This window comes from Telmatherina bonti, assembly GCF_933228915.1.
Source record: "Telmatherina bonti genome assembly, chromosome: 15".
Lineage (NCBI taxonomy): Eukaryota > Metazoa > Chordata > Actinopteri > Atheriniformes > Telmatherinidae > Telmatherina > Telmatherina bonti.
The window spans coordinates 39313609-39330163 of record NC_136613.1 but is presented as its reverse complement, the minus strand read 5'-3'; the positions used below and the strand labels follow the sequence as shown (position 1 = coordinate 39330163).

Genomic DNA, 16555 nt, shown 5'->3' with positions numbered 1-16555 from the left:
GGAACAGGGCTGAAACGTGGCTGGTTTTACTGGGAACAGGGCTGAAACGTGACTGGTTTTACTGGGAACAGGGCTGAAACGTGGCTGGTTTTACCGGGAACAGGGCTGAAACGTGGCTGGTTTTACCGGGAACAGGGCTGAAACGTGGCTGGTTTTACCGGGAACAGGGCTGAAACGTGGCTGGTTTTACTGGGAACAGGGCTGAAACGTGGCTGGTTTTACTGGGAACAGGGCTGAAACGTGGCTGGTTTTACCGGGAACAGGGCTGAAACGTGACTGGTTTTACTGGGAACAGGGCTGAAACGTGGCTGGTTTTACTGGGAACAGGGCTGAAACGTGACTGGTTTTACCGGGAACAGGGCTGAAACGTGACTGGTTTTACCGGGAACAGGGCTGAAACGTGACTGGTTTTACCGGGAACAGGGCTGAAACGTGGCTGGTTTTACCGGGAACAGGGCTGAAACGTGACTGGTTTTACTGGGAACAGGGCTGAAACGTGACTGGTTTTACTGGGAACAGGGCTGAAACGTGACTGGTTTTACTGGGAACAGGGCTGAAACGTGACTGGTTTTACCGGGAACAGGGCTGAAACGTGACTGGTTTTACTGGGAACAGGGCTGAAACGTGACTGGTTTTACTGGGAACAGGGCTGAAACGTGGCTGGTTTTACCGGGAACAGGACTGAAACGTGACTGGTTTTACTGGGAACAGGGCTGAAACGTGGCTGGTTTTACCGGGAACAGGGCTGAAACGTGGCTGGTTTTACCGGGAACAGGGCTGAAACGTGGCTGGTTTTACTGGGAACAGGGCTGAAACGTGGCTGGTTTTACTGGGAACAGGGCTGAAACGTGGCTGGTTTTACTGGGAACAGGGCTGAAACGTGGCTGGTTTTACTGGGAACACGGCTGAAACGTGGCTGGTTTTACTGGGAACAGGGCTGAAACGTGGCTGGTTTTACTGGGAACAGGGCTGAAACGTGGCTGGTTTTACTGGGAACAGGGCTGAAACGTGACTGGTTTTACTGGGAACAGGGCTGAAACGTGACTGGTTTTACCGGGAACAGGGCTGAAACGTGACTGGTTTTACCGGGAACAGGGCTGAAACGTGGCTGGTTTTACCGGGAACAGGGCTGAAACGTGACTGGTTTTACCGGGAACAGGGCTGAAACGTGGCTGGTTTTACTGGGAACAGGGCTGAAACGTGACTGGTTTTACCGGGAACAGGGCTGAAACGTGGCTGGTTTTACCGGGAACAGGACTGAAACGTGACTGGTTTTACCGGGAACAGGGCTGAAACGTGGCTGGTTTTACCGGGAACAGGGCTGAAACGTGACTGGTTTTACCGGGAACAGGGCTGAAACGTGACTGGTTTTACCGGGAACAGGGCTGAAACGTGACTGGTTTTACCGGGAACAGGGCTGAAACGTGACTGGTTTTACCGGGAACAGGGCTGAAACGTGGCTGGTTTTACCGGGAACAGGGCTGAAACGTGACTGGTTTTACTGGGAACAGGGCTGAAACGTGACTGGTCTTACTGGGAACAGGGCTGAAACGTGGCTGGTTTTACTGGGAACAGGGCTGAAACGTGGCTGGTTTTACTGGGAACAGGGCTGAAACGTGGCTGGTTTTACTGGGAACAGGGCTGAAACGTGGCTGGTTTTACCGGGAACAGGGCTGAAACGTGGCTGGTTTTACCGGGAACAGGGCTGAAACGTGGCTGGTTTTACTGGGAACAGGGCTGAAACGTGGCTGGTTTTACTGGGAACAGGGCTGAAACGTGGCTGGTTTTACTGGGAACAGGGCTGAAACGTGGCTGGTTTTACTGGGAACAGAGCTGAAACGTGACTGGTTTTACTGGGAACAGGGCTGAAACGTGGCTGGTTTTACTGGGAACAGGGCTGAAACGTGACTGGTCTTACCGGGAACAGGGCTGAAACGTGACTGGTTTCACTGGGAACAGAGCTGAAACGTGACTGGTTTTACTGGGAACAGGGCTGAAACGTGACTGGTTTTACTGGGAACAGGGCTGAAACGTGGCTGGTTTTACTGGGAACAGGGCTGAAACGTGGCTGGTTTTACTGGGAAAAGGGCTGAAACGTGGCTGGTCTTACTGGGAACAGGGCTGAAACGTGACTGGTTTTACTGGGAACAGGGCTGAAACGTGGCTGGTTTTACTGGGAACAGAGCTGAAACGTGACTGGTTTTACTGGGAACAGGGCTGAAACGTGACTGGTTTTACTGGGAACAGGGCTGAAACGTGACTGGTTTTACTGGGAACAGGGCTGAAACGTGACTGGTTTTACTGGGAACAGGGCTGAAACGTGACTGGTTTTACTGGGAACAGGGCTGAAACGTGACTGGTTTTACTGGGAAAAGGGCTGAAACGTGGCTGGTTTTACTGGGAACAGGGCTGAAACGTGACTGGTTTTACTGGGAACAGGGCTGAAACGTGACTGGTTTTACTGGGAACAGGGCTGAAACGTGACTGGTTTTACTGGGAACAGGGCTGAAACGTGACTGGTTTTACTGGGAACAGGGCTGAAACGTGACTGGTTTTACCGGGAACAGGGCTGAAACGTGGCTGGTTTTACCGGGAACAGGGCTGAAACGTGACTGGTTTTACTGGGAACAGGGCTGAAACGTGACTGGTCTTACTGGGAACAGGGCTGAAACGTGGCTGGTTTTACTGGGAACAGGGCTGAAACGTGGCTGGTTTTACTGGGAACAGGGCTGAAACGTGGCTGGTTTTACTGGGAACAGGGCTGAAACGTGGCTGGTTTTACTGGGAACAGGGCTGAAACGTGGCTGGTTTTACTGGGAAAAGGGCTGAAACGTGGCTGGTCTTACTGGGAACAGGGCTGAAACGTGACTGGTTTTACTGGGAACAGGGCTGAAACGTGGCTGGTTTTACTGGGAACAGAGCTGAAACGTGACTGGTTTTACTGGGAACAGGGCTGAAACGTGACTGGTTTTACTGGGAACAGGGCTGAAACGTGACTGGTTTTACTGGGAACAGGGCTGAAACGTGACTGGTTTTACTGGGAACAGGGCTGAAACGTGACTGGTTTTACTGGGAACAGGGCTGAAACGTGACTGGTTTTACTGGGAAAAGGGCTGAAACGTGGCTGGTTTTACTGGGAACAGGGCTGAAACGTGACTGGTTTTACTGGGAACAGGGCTGAAACGTGACTGGTTTTACTGGGAACAGGGCTGAAACGTGACTGGTTTTACCGGGAACAGGGCTGAAACGTGACTGGTTTTACCGGGAACAGGGCTGAAACGTGACTGGTGGGGCGTGCCAAACCAGAGGGCGGGGCCATCCTTGCTCATGGCTGCCTACCGTAACGGCTCTTTGCCATCATCAAAAACATGTAGCAACCTGCTCTGTTAATACATCAATCCACACGCTGGGTTCTACTGTTACTGCAATAGTAGTGCAGTACATCACACCATGCAACATTTTCAGGCCCAAGCGTGATTATTATATACAATAAGATAAAAATAGCCATAATCTGACGGCTATTTTTTCCAACAGTGTCTTTAAAAATGACGACTTTACATGTTAGAGAGGCGCCCCCAAAACCCCCGTAGTCATGAGAGAAGTCATAAGAGGGAGGAAAACTTGATGTTTTGCAGCGAGGAATGCAGCGCTTAATGTTTAGCCTGGTGAACATGTGTGAACGTTGGTGGCTGCGTGCCATTTACACATATTATTAGTGGTGCAACGGATCATCATTGATCCGCGATCCGTTCAGATCAGTATCTACGGTTCGGCACACACGTGATCCGCTGATTGATATGGAAAAAAAAAAAAAGGTTGCGTGCATAATCGTTCCACACAAGTGCAGCGTGGTCATGGCGAGCGGAGGAACTTGAACGCCCGGTTCCTGTGTGGGAACACTTTGGTTTCCCTGTCAGATACGATGAAGAAGGAAAGAGGTCAGCTGATAATACAGTGACGGTGTGTCGGCGCTGTGGAATAAGAAAACCGGATTTACATTTTTAAATCAGTGAATAAGTCAGATTGTTCATGGTGTCTAACAGGTAGACATGAGTTTAAGAATGTAAGAGCTTAGAATGTTTTAGCTTTGAGTCTATTTTTTTTCTTTCTTTCTTTCTGGTGGATGGATTCATCGGCCATTATATCGGCTATCGGCTCTATAGTCCTTACATCTGTATCAAAAAAATCCATATTGGTCGGCCCTAATAGGTGGTGGGGGAAATCGGTGGAATAGAGGCTCACATACAAACTAACTGTCAGCAACTGGGACCAATGGAAGAGGGCGCCATCACCCACATCTCTGCTACGATCGCCAGGACATGCTGATTCACCACAACGCTAAATGTGTTACACCTCTGCACTATAACGGTTCAAAAATTCTTCATGGAAAATAAAAAAACAAGAAAAAAGGAGTGTGCAGCACGCGTCTGAACAGGTGGAAACAACCCTCTGACTTTGGTTCCACCTTCAGTCCCAACAAAACATGGAGACTGACCTGCAGCTGGGGTTTGTCCTGCATCCACAAGCAGTAGAAGAGACCTTTCCACAGTTTCAGCAGCTCATCACCTGAGAATGCACCTGCAACAGGAGACATCGCCTGGGTCACCACACGTCCTGAGTCACAGCAGGTCCCGAGTCACCACACATCCCGAGTCACAGCAAGTCCCGAGTCACCACACATCCCGAGTCACAGCAAGTCCCGAGTCACCACACGTCCCGAGTCACAGCAAGTCCCGAGTCACATCAAGTCCCGAGTCACCACACGTCCCGAGTCACCACACGTCCCGAGTCACAGCAAGTCCCGAGTCACCACACGTCCCGAGTCACCGCAAGTCCCGAGTCACAGCAAGTCCCGAGTCACCACATGTCTGAGTCACCACACGTCCCGAGTCACCACACATCCTGAGTCACAGCAAGTCCTGAGTCACCACACATCCTGAGTCACAGCAAGTCCTGAGTCACCACACGTTCCGAGTCACAGCAAGTCCCGAGTCACCACACGTCCCGAGTCACCACACGTCCCGAGTCACCACGCGTCCTGAGTCACAGCAAGTCCCGAGTCACAGCAAGTCCTGAGTCACCACACGTCCCGAGTCACCACATGTCGAGAGACACCACACGTCAAGTCACCACGCGTCCTGTGTCACAGCAAGTCCCGAGTCACCACATGTCCGAGTCACCACACGTCCCGAGTCACCACATGTCAAGAGACACCACACGTCAATAGTCACCACGCGTCCCGAGTCACAGCAAGTCCCGAGTCACAGCAAGTCCCGAGTCACCACACGTCCCGAGTCACCACACGTCCCGAGTCACAGCAAGTCCCGAGTCACCACACGTCCCGAGTCACCACACGTCCCGAGTCACAGCAAGTCCTGAGTCACCACACGTCCCGAGTCACAGCACGTCCCGAGTCACCGCACGTCCCGAGTCACAGCACGTCCCGAGTCACCACACATCCTGAGTCACAGCACGTCCCGAGTCACCACACGTTCCGAGTCACAGCAAGTCCCGAGTCACCACACGTCCCGAGTCACAGCAAGTCCCGAGTCACCACACGTCCCGAGTCACCACACGTCCTGAGTCACAGCAAGTCCCGAGTCACCACACATCCTGAGTCACCACATGTCAAGAGACACCCCACGTCAATAGTCACCACGCGTCCTGAGTCACAGCAAGTCCCGAGTCACAGCAAGTCCCGAGTCACAGCAAGTCCCGAGTCACAGCAAGTCCCGAGTCACAGCAAGTCCCGAGTCACAGCAAGTCCTGAGTCACCACACGTCCCGAGTCACCACATGTCAAGAGACACCACACGTCAATAGTCACCACGCGTCCTGAGTCACAGCAAGTCCCGAGTCACCACACGTCCCGAGTCACCACACGTCCCGAGTCACAGCAAGTCCTGAGTCACCACACGTCCCGAGTCACAGCAAGTACTGAGTCACCACACGTCCCGAGTCACAGCAAGTCCCAAGTCACCACACGTCCCGAGTCACAGCAAGTCCCGAGTCACCACACATCCTGAGTCACAGCAAGTCCTGAGTCACCACACGTTCCGAGTCACAGCAAGTCCCGAGTCACCACACGTCCCGAGTCACAGCAAGTCCCGAGTCACCGCAAGTCCCGAGTCACCGCACGTCCCGAGTCACCACACGTCAATAGTCACCACACATCCCGAGTCACCACACATCCCGAGTCACAGCAAGTTCCAAGTCACAGTAAGTCCCGAGTCGCAGCAAGTCCCGAGTCACAGCAAGTCCCAAGTCCTGAGTCACAGCAAGTCCCGAGTCACCACACGTCCCGAGTCACAGCAAGTTCCAAGTCACAGTAAGTCCCGAGTCACAGCAAGTCCTGAGTCACAGCAAGTCCCGAGTCACCACACATCCAGTCACCACACGTCCAGAGACACCACACGTCCCAAGTCACAGCAAGTCCTGAGTCACCACACGTCCCGAGTCACAGCAAGTTCCAAGTCACAGTAAGTCCCGAGTCACAGCACGTCCCGAGTCACAGCAAGTCCCGAGTCACCACACATCCTGAGTCACCACATGTCAGACACCCCACGTCAATAGTCACCACGCGTCCTGAGTCACAGCAAGTCCCGAGTCACAGCAAGTCCTGAGTCACCACACGTCCCGAGTCACCACATGTCAAGAGACACCACACGTCAATAGTCACCACGCGTCCTGAGTCACAGCAAGTCCCGAGTCACCACACGTCCCGAGTCACCACACGTCCCGAGTCACAGCAAGTCCTGAGTCACCACACGTCCCGAGTCACAGCAAGTACTGAGTCACCACACGTCCCGAGTCACAGCAAGTCCCGAGTCACCACACATCCTGAGTCACAGCAAGTCCTGAGTCACCACACGTTCCGAGTCACAGCAAGTCCCGAGTCACCACACGTCCCGAGTCACAGCAAGTCCCGAGTCACCGCAAGTCCCGAGTCACCGCACGTCCCGAGTCACAGCAAGTCCCGAGTCACAGCAAGTCCCGAGTCACCACACGTCAATAGTCACCACACATCCCGAGTCACCACACATCCCGAGTCACAGCAAGTTCCAAGTCACAGTAAGTCCCGAGTCGCAGCAAGTCCCGAGTCACAGCAAGTCCCAAGTCACCACACGTCCCGAGTCACAGCAAGTTCCAAGTCACCACACGTCCAGAGACACCACACGTCCCAAGTCACAGCAAGTCCTGAGTCACCACACGTCCCGAGTCACAGCAAGTTCCAAGTCACAGTAAGTCCCGAGTCACAGCACGTCCTGAGTCACAGCAAGTCCCGAGTCACCACATGTCCAGAGACACCACACGTCCCGAGTCACAGCAAGTCCTGAGTCACCACACGTCCAGAGACACCACACGTCCCGAGTCACAGCAAGTCCTGAGTCACCACACGTCCTGAGTCACAGCAAGTCCCGAGTCACAGCAAGTCCCGAGTCACCACACCTCCCGAGTCACCACACGTCCCGAGTCACCACACATCCCGAGTCACCACACGTCCAGAAACACCACACGTCAATAGTCACCATGCGTCCCGAGTCACCACACATCCCGAGTCACCACACGTCCCGAGTCACAGCAAGTTCCAAGTCACAGTAAGTCCCGAGTCACAGCAAGTCCCGAGTCACAGCAAGTCCCAAGTCACAGCAAGTCCCGAGTCCTGAGTCACAGCAAGTCCCGAGTCACCACACGTCCAGAGACCACACATCAATAGTCACTACGCATCCCGAGTCACCACGCGTCCTGAGTCACCACACGTCCAGAAACACCACACGTCCCGAGTCACCACACGTCCCGAGTCACAGGAAGTTCCAAGTCACAGTAAGTCCCGAGTCACAGCAAGTCCCGAGTCACAGCAAGTCCCGAGTCACAGCAAGTCCCGAGACACCACACGTCCAGAAACACCACACGTCAATAGTCACCACACGTCCCGAGTCACCACACGTCCCGAGTCACCGCACGTTCCGAGTCACAGCAAGTTCCGAGTCACAGCAAGTCCCGAGTCACCACGCCTCCCAAGTCACCGCAAGTCCCGAGTCACCATGTGTCCCGAGTCACCACACATCCTTAGAGCAAGTCCCGAGTCAGAGCAAGTCCCGAGTCACCACACGTCCCGAGTCACAGTAAGTCCCGAGTCACAGCAAGTCCCGAGTCACAGCAAGTCCCGAGTCACAGCAAGTCCCGAGTCACCACACGTCCCGAGTCACCGCACGTCCCGAGTCACCGCACGTCCCGAGTCACCGCACGTCCCGAGTCACAGCACGTCCCGAGTCACAGCACGTCCCGAGTCACCACACGTCCCGAGTCACCACACGTCCCGAGTCACCACACGTCCCGAGTCACCACACGTCCCGAGTCACAGCAAGTCCCGAGTCACCACACGTCCAGAGTCACCACGCGTCCCGAGTCACCACACCATGTCCCACCCAGTCCAGAGTCCCACCATGTCCTGAGTCCCTCCACGTCCAACCATGTTCAGAGTCCAAACGTGCCCAGAGTCCCTCCATGTCCCACCATGTCCTGAGTCCCTCCATGTCGCTCCACGTCCAACCATGTCCAGAGTCCCTCCATGTCCAGATTCACACCATGTCCAGAGTCCCTCCATGTCCAGAGTCCCTCCATGTCTTGAGTCCCTCCATGTCCAGAGTCCCACCATGTCCAGAGTCCCACCATGTCCAGATTCACACCATGTCCTGAGTCCCACCATGTCCGGATTCACACCATGTCCGGAGTCCCACCATGTCCGGAGTCCCACCATGTCCGGAGTCCCACCATGTCCTGATTCCCACCATGTCCAGATTCCCACCATGTCCAGAGTCCCACCATGTCCAGAGTCCCACCATGTCCAGAGTCCCACCATGTCCAGATTCACACCATGTCCAGAGTCCCACCATGTCCAGAGTCCCACCATGTCCAGATTCACACCATGTCCAGAGTCCCACCATGTCCAGAGTCCCACCATGTCCTGATTCCCACCATGTCCAGAGTCCCACCATGTCCAGAGTCCCACCATGTCCAGAGTCCCACCATGTCCTGAGTCCCACCATGTCCAGAGTCCCACCATGTCCTGAGTCCCACCATGTCCAGAGTCCCACCATGTCCTGATTCCCACCATGTCCAGATTCCCACCATGTCCAGAGTCCCACCATGTCCAGAGTCCCACCATGTCCAGATTCCCACCATGTCCAGAGTCCCACCATGTCCAGAGTCCCACCATGTCCTGATTCCCACCATGTCCAGAGTCCCACCATGTCCAGATTCACACCATGTCCAGAGTCCCACCATGTCCTGATTCCCACCATGTCCAGAGTCCCACCATGTCCAGATTCCCACCATGTCCAGAGTCCCACCATGTCCTGAGTCCCACCATGTCCTGAGTGTCCGTATGTCCACCACCTACCTGCTCTCAGGTACATCGCTAAAGACCAACTGTCTCGTGACACATGCAGTGAGCACGCGAACCGACCTGCTTTGTCCTGCGACCGCACTCTGACGTACTTCCGCAGCTTCTTCAGGGCTTTGGTCCGGACGGGCTTCTCGTTGGAGGCTAACCTCTGCGCCAGATGGACCTCTGGCTCCAGAACCGACGCCATTTCACGGTTTCACGTGGAGTCTCTGCTCTGCCTCACTGGCGTCCCACGTTTCCTTCTCCGGCACACAAAGATCACGTCACTAACCGGGTGTTCTGTCTGCCAGTGACGTAGGACTGCGGTGCATAGACATAATACAAGTAGACGCCGCATAGTAGCACGCTCATACATGTCTATGATCGCGCCGCCATCTTGGGTGGGTAAACAATGCATTTCTTTGTAAGGTGTAGGTCCAACCACAACAATAACTTCACCAATTTTACCTGATTTTTCTTCCAGTTTGGTTTGTTACGAAGGACAGAGATATAGGTCTTGGCAATGGACGTGAAGACGTAATGCGGTTGGGACGTCAATAGTAGACCGGAGCCATTTTGGGAGGCCATTTATTCTTGAGGAATTACACGATCATTGATACAGGTTATCAGAGCGGTTATTTTTATGCTGAACAACAATATATGTATATATATATACCAGATTCACACCATGTCCAGAGTCCCACCATGTCCCCACCATGTGAACAACATAATCACGCGTCCCGAGTCACCACAAAAAGTTTAGTTTTTTTTATAGAAGAATCAGACATTTTAGGGCTTTTAGTTTTACATCAGACAGGACCCTTGTGAGTTTTAAATGATCTATAAAAGTGGTTTTACACCATTATAGACACCCTTCAACATGCAACACATGTCCCTTTCATCCGGTCTTACAGCAACACTTGGACACATGTTTACAAGTATACAACAAACATTAACAATCTTATCCAGAAGAGTAAATTCTTCCTCCTCACAGGGAAACAACAAACTTATTGGTAGTGTTTTGTGTAACGGTGTGTACTTGTTGCACAAGCTGCCTATCACTCTTTCTACATGTCTCCTCAGGTGGGCTAAAACATGAGTATCTTTAACATCTTTAGCATCAGCTTGATGTTGAAGTAGCTCCTCTCCTACAGCTCCTGCATCCGCTTGGATTCCACCTCTCTCATTTCCATTCATGCACATTTGTTTATTATTGCCTCTTCCTATGGATTCTCCACATCTGCGCTGTCTGCAGGTCTGGCGGTCTGAGGCTGAGGCTTTCACCTCAGACTGACCCAGATGTTGGAGCCCAGTCTGGATGTGACTCCTCCATCTCATATGCTGGTTTTCCTTCGGGGGGGGTGGCAAAATAATTCACATGAGGACATATTAACATCCAAAGTATGCTGTGAATGCATCAGACTAGAGACACCGTTCAGTTTCACGTCTCACTAATTATTTCTTGGTTAAGTCAAATCAAAGTTTATTAAGTAAGCATTTTAAATTAAAAAACAAACAACAGAACATACCAAACACAGCAGACAGAACATACCAAACACAACAGACAGAACATACCAAACACAGCAGACAGAACATACCAAACACAGCAGACAGAACATACCAAACACAACAGACAGAACATACCAAACACAGCTTATAGAACATACCAAACACAGCATATAGAACATACCAAACACAGCAGACAGAACATACCAAACACAACATATAGAACATACCAAACACAGCATATAGAACATACCAAACACAACATATAGAACATACCAAAATCAAAACACAGAACATACCAAACACAGCATATAGAACATACCAAACACAGCATATAGAACATACCAAACACAGCAGACAGAACATACCAAACACAAAATATAGAACATACCAAACACAGCATATAGAACATACCAAACACAACATATAGAACATACCAAAATCAAAACACAGAACATACCAAACACAGCATATTGAACATACCAAACACAGCAGACAGAACATACCAAACACAGCTTATAGAACATACCAAACACAGCATATTGAACATACCAAACACAGCAGACAGAACATACCAAACACAGCTTATAGAACATACCAAACACAGCATATAGAACATACCAAACACAGCAGACAGAACATACCAAACACAGCTTATAGAACATACCAAACACAGCAGACAGAACATACCAAACACAGCTTATAGAACATACCAAACACAGCATATAGAACATACCAAACACAGCATATAGAACATACAAAACACAGCATATAGAACATACCAAACACAGCATATAGAACATGCCAAACACAGCATATAGAACATACGAAACACAACATATAGAACATACCAAATACAGCAAACAGAACATACCAAAATTAACAGCCAGAACATACCAAACACAGCAGACAGAACATACCAAACACAGCAGACAGAACATACCAAAATTAACAGCCAGAACATACCAAACACAGCATATAGAACATACCAAACACAACAGACAGAACATACCAAACACAGCAGACAGAACATACTAAACACTGCATATAGAACATACCAAAAACAACGGACAGAACATACTAAACACAGCATATAGAACATACCAAACACAGCATATAGAACATACCAAACACTGCAGACAGAACATATCAAACACAGCATATAGAACATACCAAACACAGCATATAGAACATACCAAACACAACAGACAGAACATACCAAACACAGCAGACAGAACATACTAAACACTGCATATAGAACATACCAAAATTAACAGCCAGAACATACCAAACACAGCATATAGAACATACCAAACACAACAGACAGAACATACCAAACACAACAGACAGAACATACTAAACACTGCATATAGAACATACCAAAAACAACGGACAGAACATACTAAACACAGCATATAGAACATACCAAACACAGCATATAGAACATACCAAACACTGCAGACAGAACATATCAAACACAGCATATAGAACATACCAAACACAGCATATAGAACATACCAAACACAGCATATAGAACATACCAAACACAGCATATAGAACATACCAAACACAGCATATAGAACATACAAAACACAACATATAGAACATACCAAACACAGCATACAGAACATACAAAACACAACATATAGAACATACCAAACACAGCATATAGAACATACCAAACACAGCATATAGAACATACCAAACACAGCATATAGAACATACCAAACACAGCATATAGAACATACCAAACACAGCATATAGAACATACCAAACACAGCATATAGAACATTCCAAACACAGCATATAGAACATACCAAACACAGCATATAGAACATACCAAATACAGCAAACAGAACATTCCAAACACAGCATATAGAACATACCAAACACAGCATATAGAACATACCAAACACAGCATATAGAACATACCAAACACAGCAGACAGAACATAAGAAACACAGCAGACAGAACATACCAAACACAGCAGACAGAACATACCAAACACAGCAGACAGAACATAAGAAACACAACAGACAGAACATACCAAACACAACATATAGAACATACCAAACACAACAGACAGAACATACCAAACACAGCAGACAGAACATACCAAACACAGCAGACAGAACATACCAAACACAGCAGACAGAACATACCAAACACAGCAGACAGAACATACCAAACACAGCAGACAGAACATACCAAACACAGCATATAGAACATACCAAACACAGCATATAGAACATACCAAACACAGCATATAGAACATACAAAACACAACATATAGAACATACCAAACACAGCATATAGAACATACAAAACACAACATATAGAACATACCAAACACAGCATATGGAACATACCAAATACAGCAAACAGAACATTCCAAACACAGCATATAGAACATACCAAACACAGCATATAGAACATACCAAACACAGCATATAGAACATACAAAACACAACATATAGAACATACCAAACACAGCATATAGAACATACAAAAGACAGCATATATAACATACCAAACACAGCATATGGAACATACCAAACACAACAGCCAGAACATACCAAACACAAAATATAGAACATACCAAACACAGCATATAGAACATACCAAACACAACATATAGAACATACCAAAATCAAAACACAGAACATACCAAACACAGCATATTGAACATACCAAACACAGCAGACAGAACATACCAAACACAGCTTATAGAACATACCAAACACAGCATATAGAACATACCAAACACAGCAGACAGAACATACCAAACACAGCTTATAGAACATACCAAACACAGCATATTGAACATACCAAACACAGCAGACAGAACATACCAAACACAGCTTATAGAACATACCAAACACAGCATATAGAACATACCAAACACAGCATATAGAACATACAAAACACAGCATATAGAACATACCAAACACAGCATATAGAACATGCCAAACACAGCATATAGAACATACGAAACACAACATATAGACCATACCAAACACAGCAAACAGAACATACCAAACACAGCAGACAGAACATACCAAACACAGCATATAGAACATACCAAACACAACAGACAGAACATACCAAACACAGCAGACAGAACATACTAAACACTGCATATAGAACATACCAAACACAGCATATAGAACATACCAAACACTGCAGACAGAACATATCAAACACAGCATATAGAACATACAAAACACAGCATATAGAACATACCAAACACAGCATATAGAACATACCAAACACAGCATATAGAACATACAAAACACAACATATAGAACATACCAAACACAGCATATAGAACATACAAAACACAACATATAGAACATACCAAACACAGCATATAGAACATACCAAACACAGCATATAGAACATTCCAAACACAGCATATAGAACATACCAAACACAGCATATAGAACATACCAAACACAGCAGACAGAACATAAGAAACACAACAGACAGAACATACCAAACACAGCATATAGAACATACCAAACACAGCATATAGAACATACCAAACACAGCATATAGAACATACCAAACACAGCATATAGAACATTCCAAACACAGCATATAGAACATACAAAACACAGCATATAGAACATACCAAACACAGCATATAGAACATACCAAACACAGCATATAGAACATACCAAACACAGCATATAGAACATTCCAAACACAGCATATAGAACATACAAAACACAGCATATAGAACATACCAAACACAGCATATAGAACATACCAAATACAGCAGACAGAACATACCAAACACAGCATATAGAACATACCAAACACAGCATATAGAACACACCAAACACAGCAGACAGAACATACCAAACACAGCATATAGAACATACCAAACACAGCATATAGAACATACCAAACACAGCATATAGAACATACCAAACACAGCAGACAGAACATACCAAACACAACATATAGAACATACCAAACACAGCATATAGAACATACCAAACACAGCATATAGAACATACCAAACACAGCATATAGAACATACCAAACACAGCATATAGAACACACCAAACACAGCAGACAGAACATACCAAACACAGCATATAGAACATACCAAACACAGCATATAGAACATACCAAACACAGCATATAGAACATACCAAACACAGCAGACAGAACATACCAAACACAGCATATAGAACATACCAAACACAGCAGACAGAACATTCCAAACACAGCATATAGAACATACCAAACACAGCAGACAGAACATACCAAACACAGCATATAGAACATACCAAACACAGCAGACAGAACATACCAAACACAACATATAGAACATAGCAAACACAGCAGACAGAACATACCAAAATCAACAGACAGAACATACTAAACACAGCAAAAAGAACATACCAAACACAGCATATAGAACATACCAAACACAGCAGACAGAAAATACTAAACACTGCATATAGAACATACCAAACACAACAGACAGAACATACTAAACACTGCATATAGAACATACCAAACACAGCATTTAGAACATACCAAACACAACAGACAGAACATACCAAACACAGCAGACAGAACATACCAAACACAGCATATAGGACTTACTAAACACAGCATATAGAACATACCAAACACAGCATTTAGAACATACCAAACACAGCATATAGAATATAACAAACACAGCAGACAGAACATACTAAACACTGCATATAGAACATACCAAACACAACAGACAGAACATACCAAACACAGCATATAGAACATACCAAACACAACAGACAGAACATACCAAACACAGCAGACAGAACATACCAAACACAGCTTATAGAACATACCAAACACAGCATATAGAACATACCAAACACAGCATATAGAACATACCAAACACAGCATATAGAACATACAAAACACAGCATATAGAACATACCAAACACAGCATATAGAACATGCCAAACACAGCATATAGAACATACCAAAATTAACAGCCAGAACATACCAAACACAGCAGACAGAACATACCAAACACAGCAGACAGAACATACCAAACACAGCATATAGAACATACCAAACACAACAGACAGAACATACCAAACACAGCAGACAGAACATACCAAACACAGCAGACAGAACATACTAAACACTGCATATAGAACATACCAAACACTGCAGACAGAACATATCAAACACAGCATATAGAACATACCAAACACAGCATATAGAACATACCAAACACAGCATATAGAACATACCAAACACAGCATATAGAACATGCCAAACACAGCATATAGAACATACCAAACACAGCATATAGAACATACCAAACAAAGCATATAGAACATACCAAACACAGCATATAGAACATACCAAACACAGCATATAGAACATACAAAACACAACATATAGAACATACCAAACACAGCATATAGAACATACCAAACACAGCAGACAGAACATAAGAAACACAACAGACAGAACATACCAAACACAACATATAGAACATACAAAACACAACATATAGAACATACCAAACACAGCATATAGAACATACCAAACACAGCATATAGAACATTCCAAACACAGCATATAGAACATACAAAACACAGCATATAGAACATACCAAACACAGCATATAGAACATACCAAA

At 47.2% G+C, this 16555-nt stretch overlaps 1 protein-coding gene across 2 annotated transcripts in view; it reads right to left on the bottom strand.

The window, feature by feature from the left end:
- Nucleotides 1-9644, bottom strand: part of rrp1 (ribosomal RNA processing 1) — a 49240-nt gene extending 39596 nt beyond the window's left edge. For both annotated transcript variants that reach the window (XM_079253681.1, XM_079253682.1), the window contains exons 1-2: nucleotides 9469-9644; nucleotides 4496-4578 (exon numbers count right to left, since the gene is read on the bottom strand). In XM_079253681.1, coding sequence (XP_079109807.1) covers nucleotides 4496-4578; nucleotides 9469-9595 — 210 coding nt within the window. In that variant the 5' untranslated portion in view covers nucleotides 9596-9644. The remainder of the gene's footprint in view (nucleotides 1-4495; nucleotides 4579-9468) is intronic.
- Between the last annotated feature and the right edge of the window lie 6911 nt (nucleotides 9645-16555).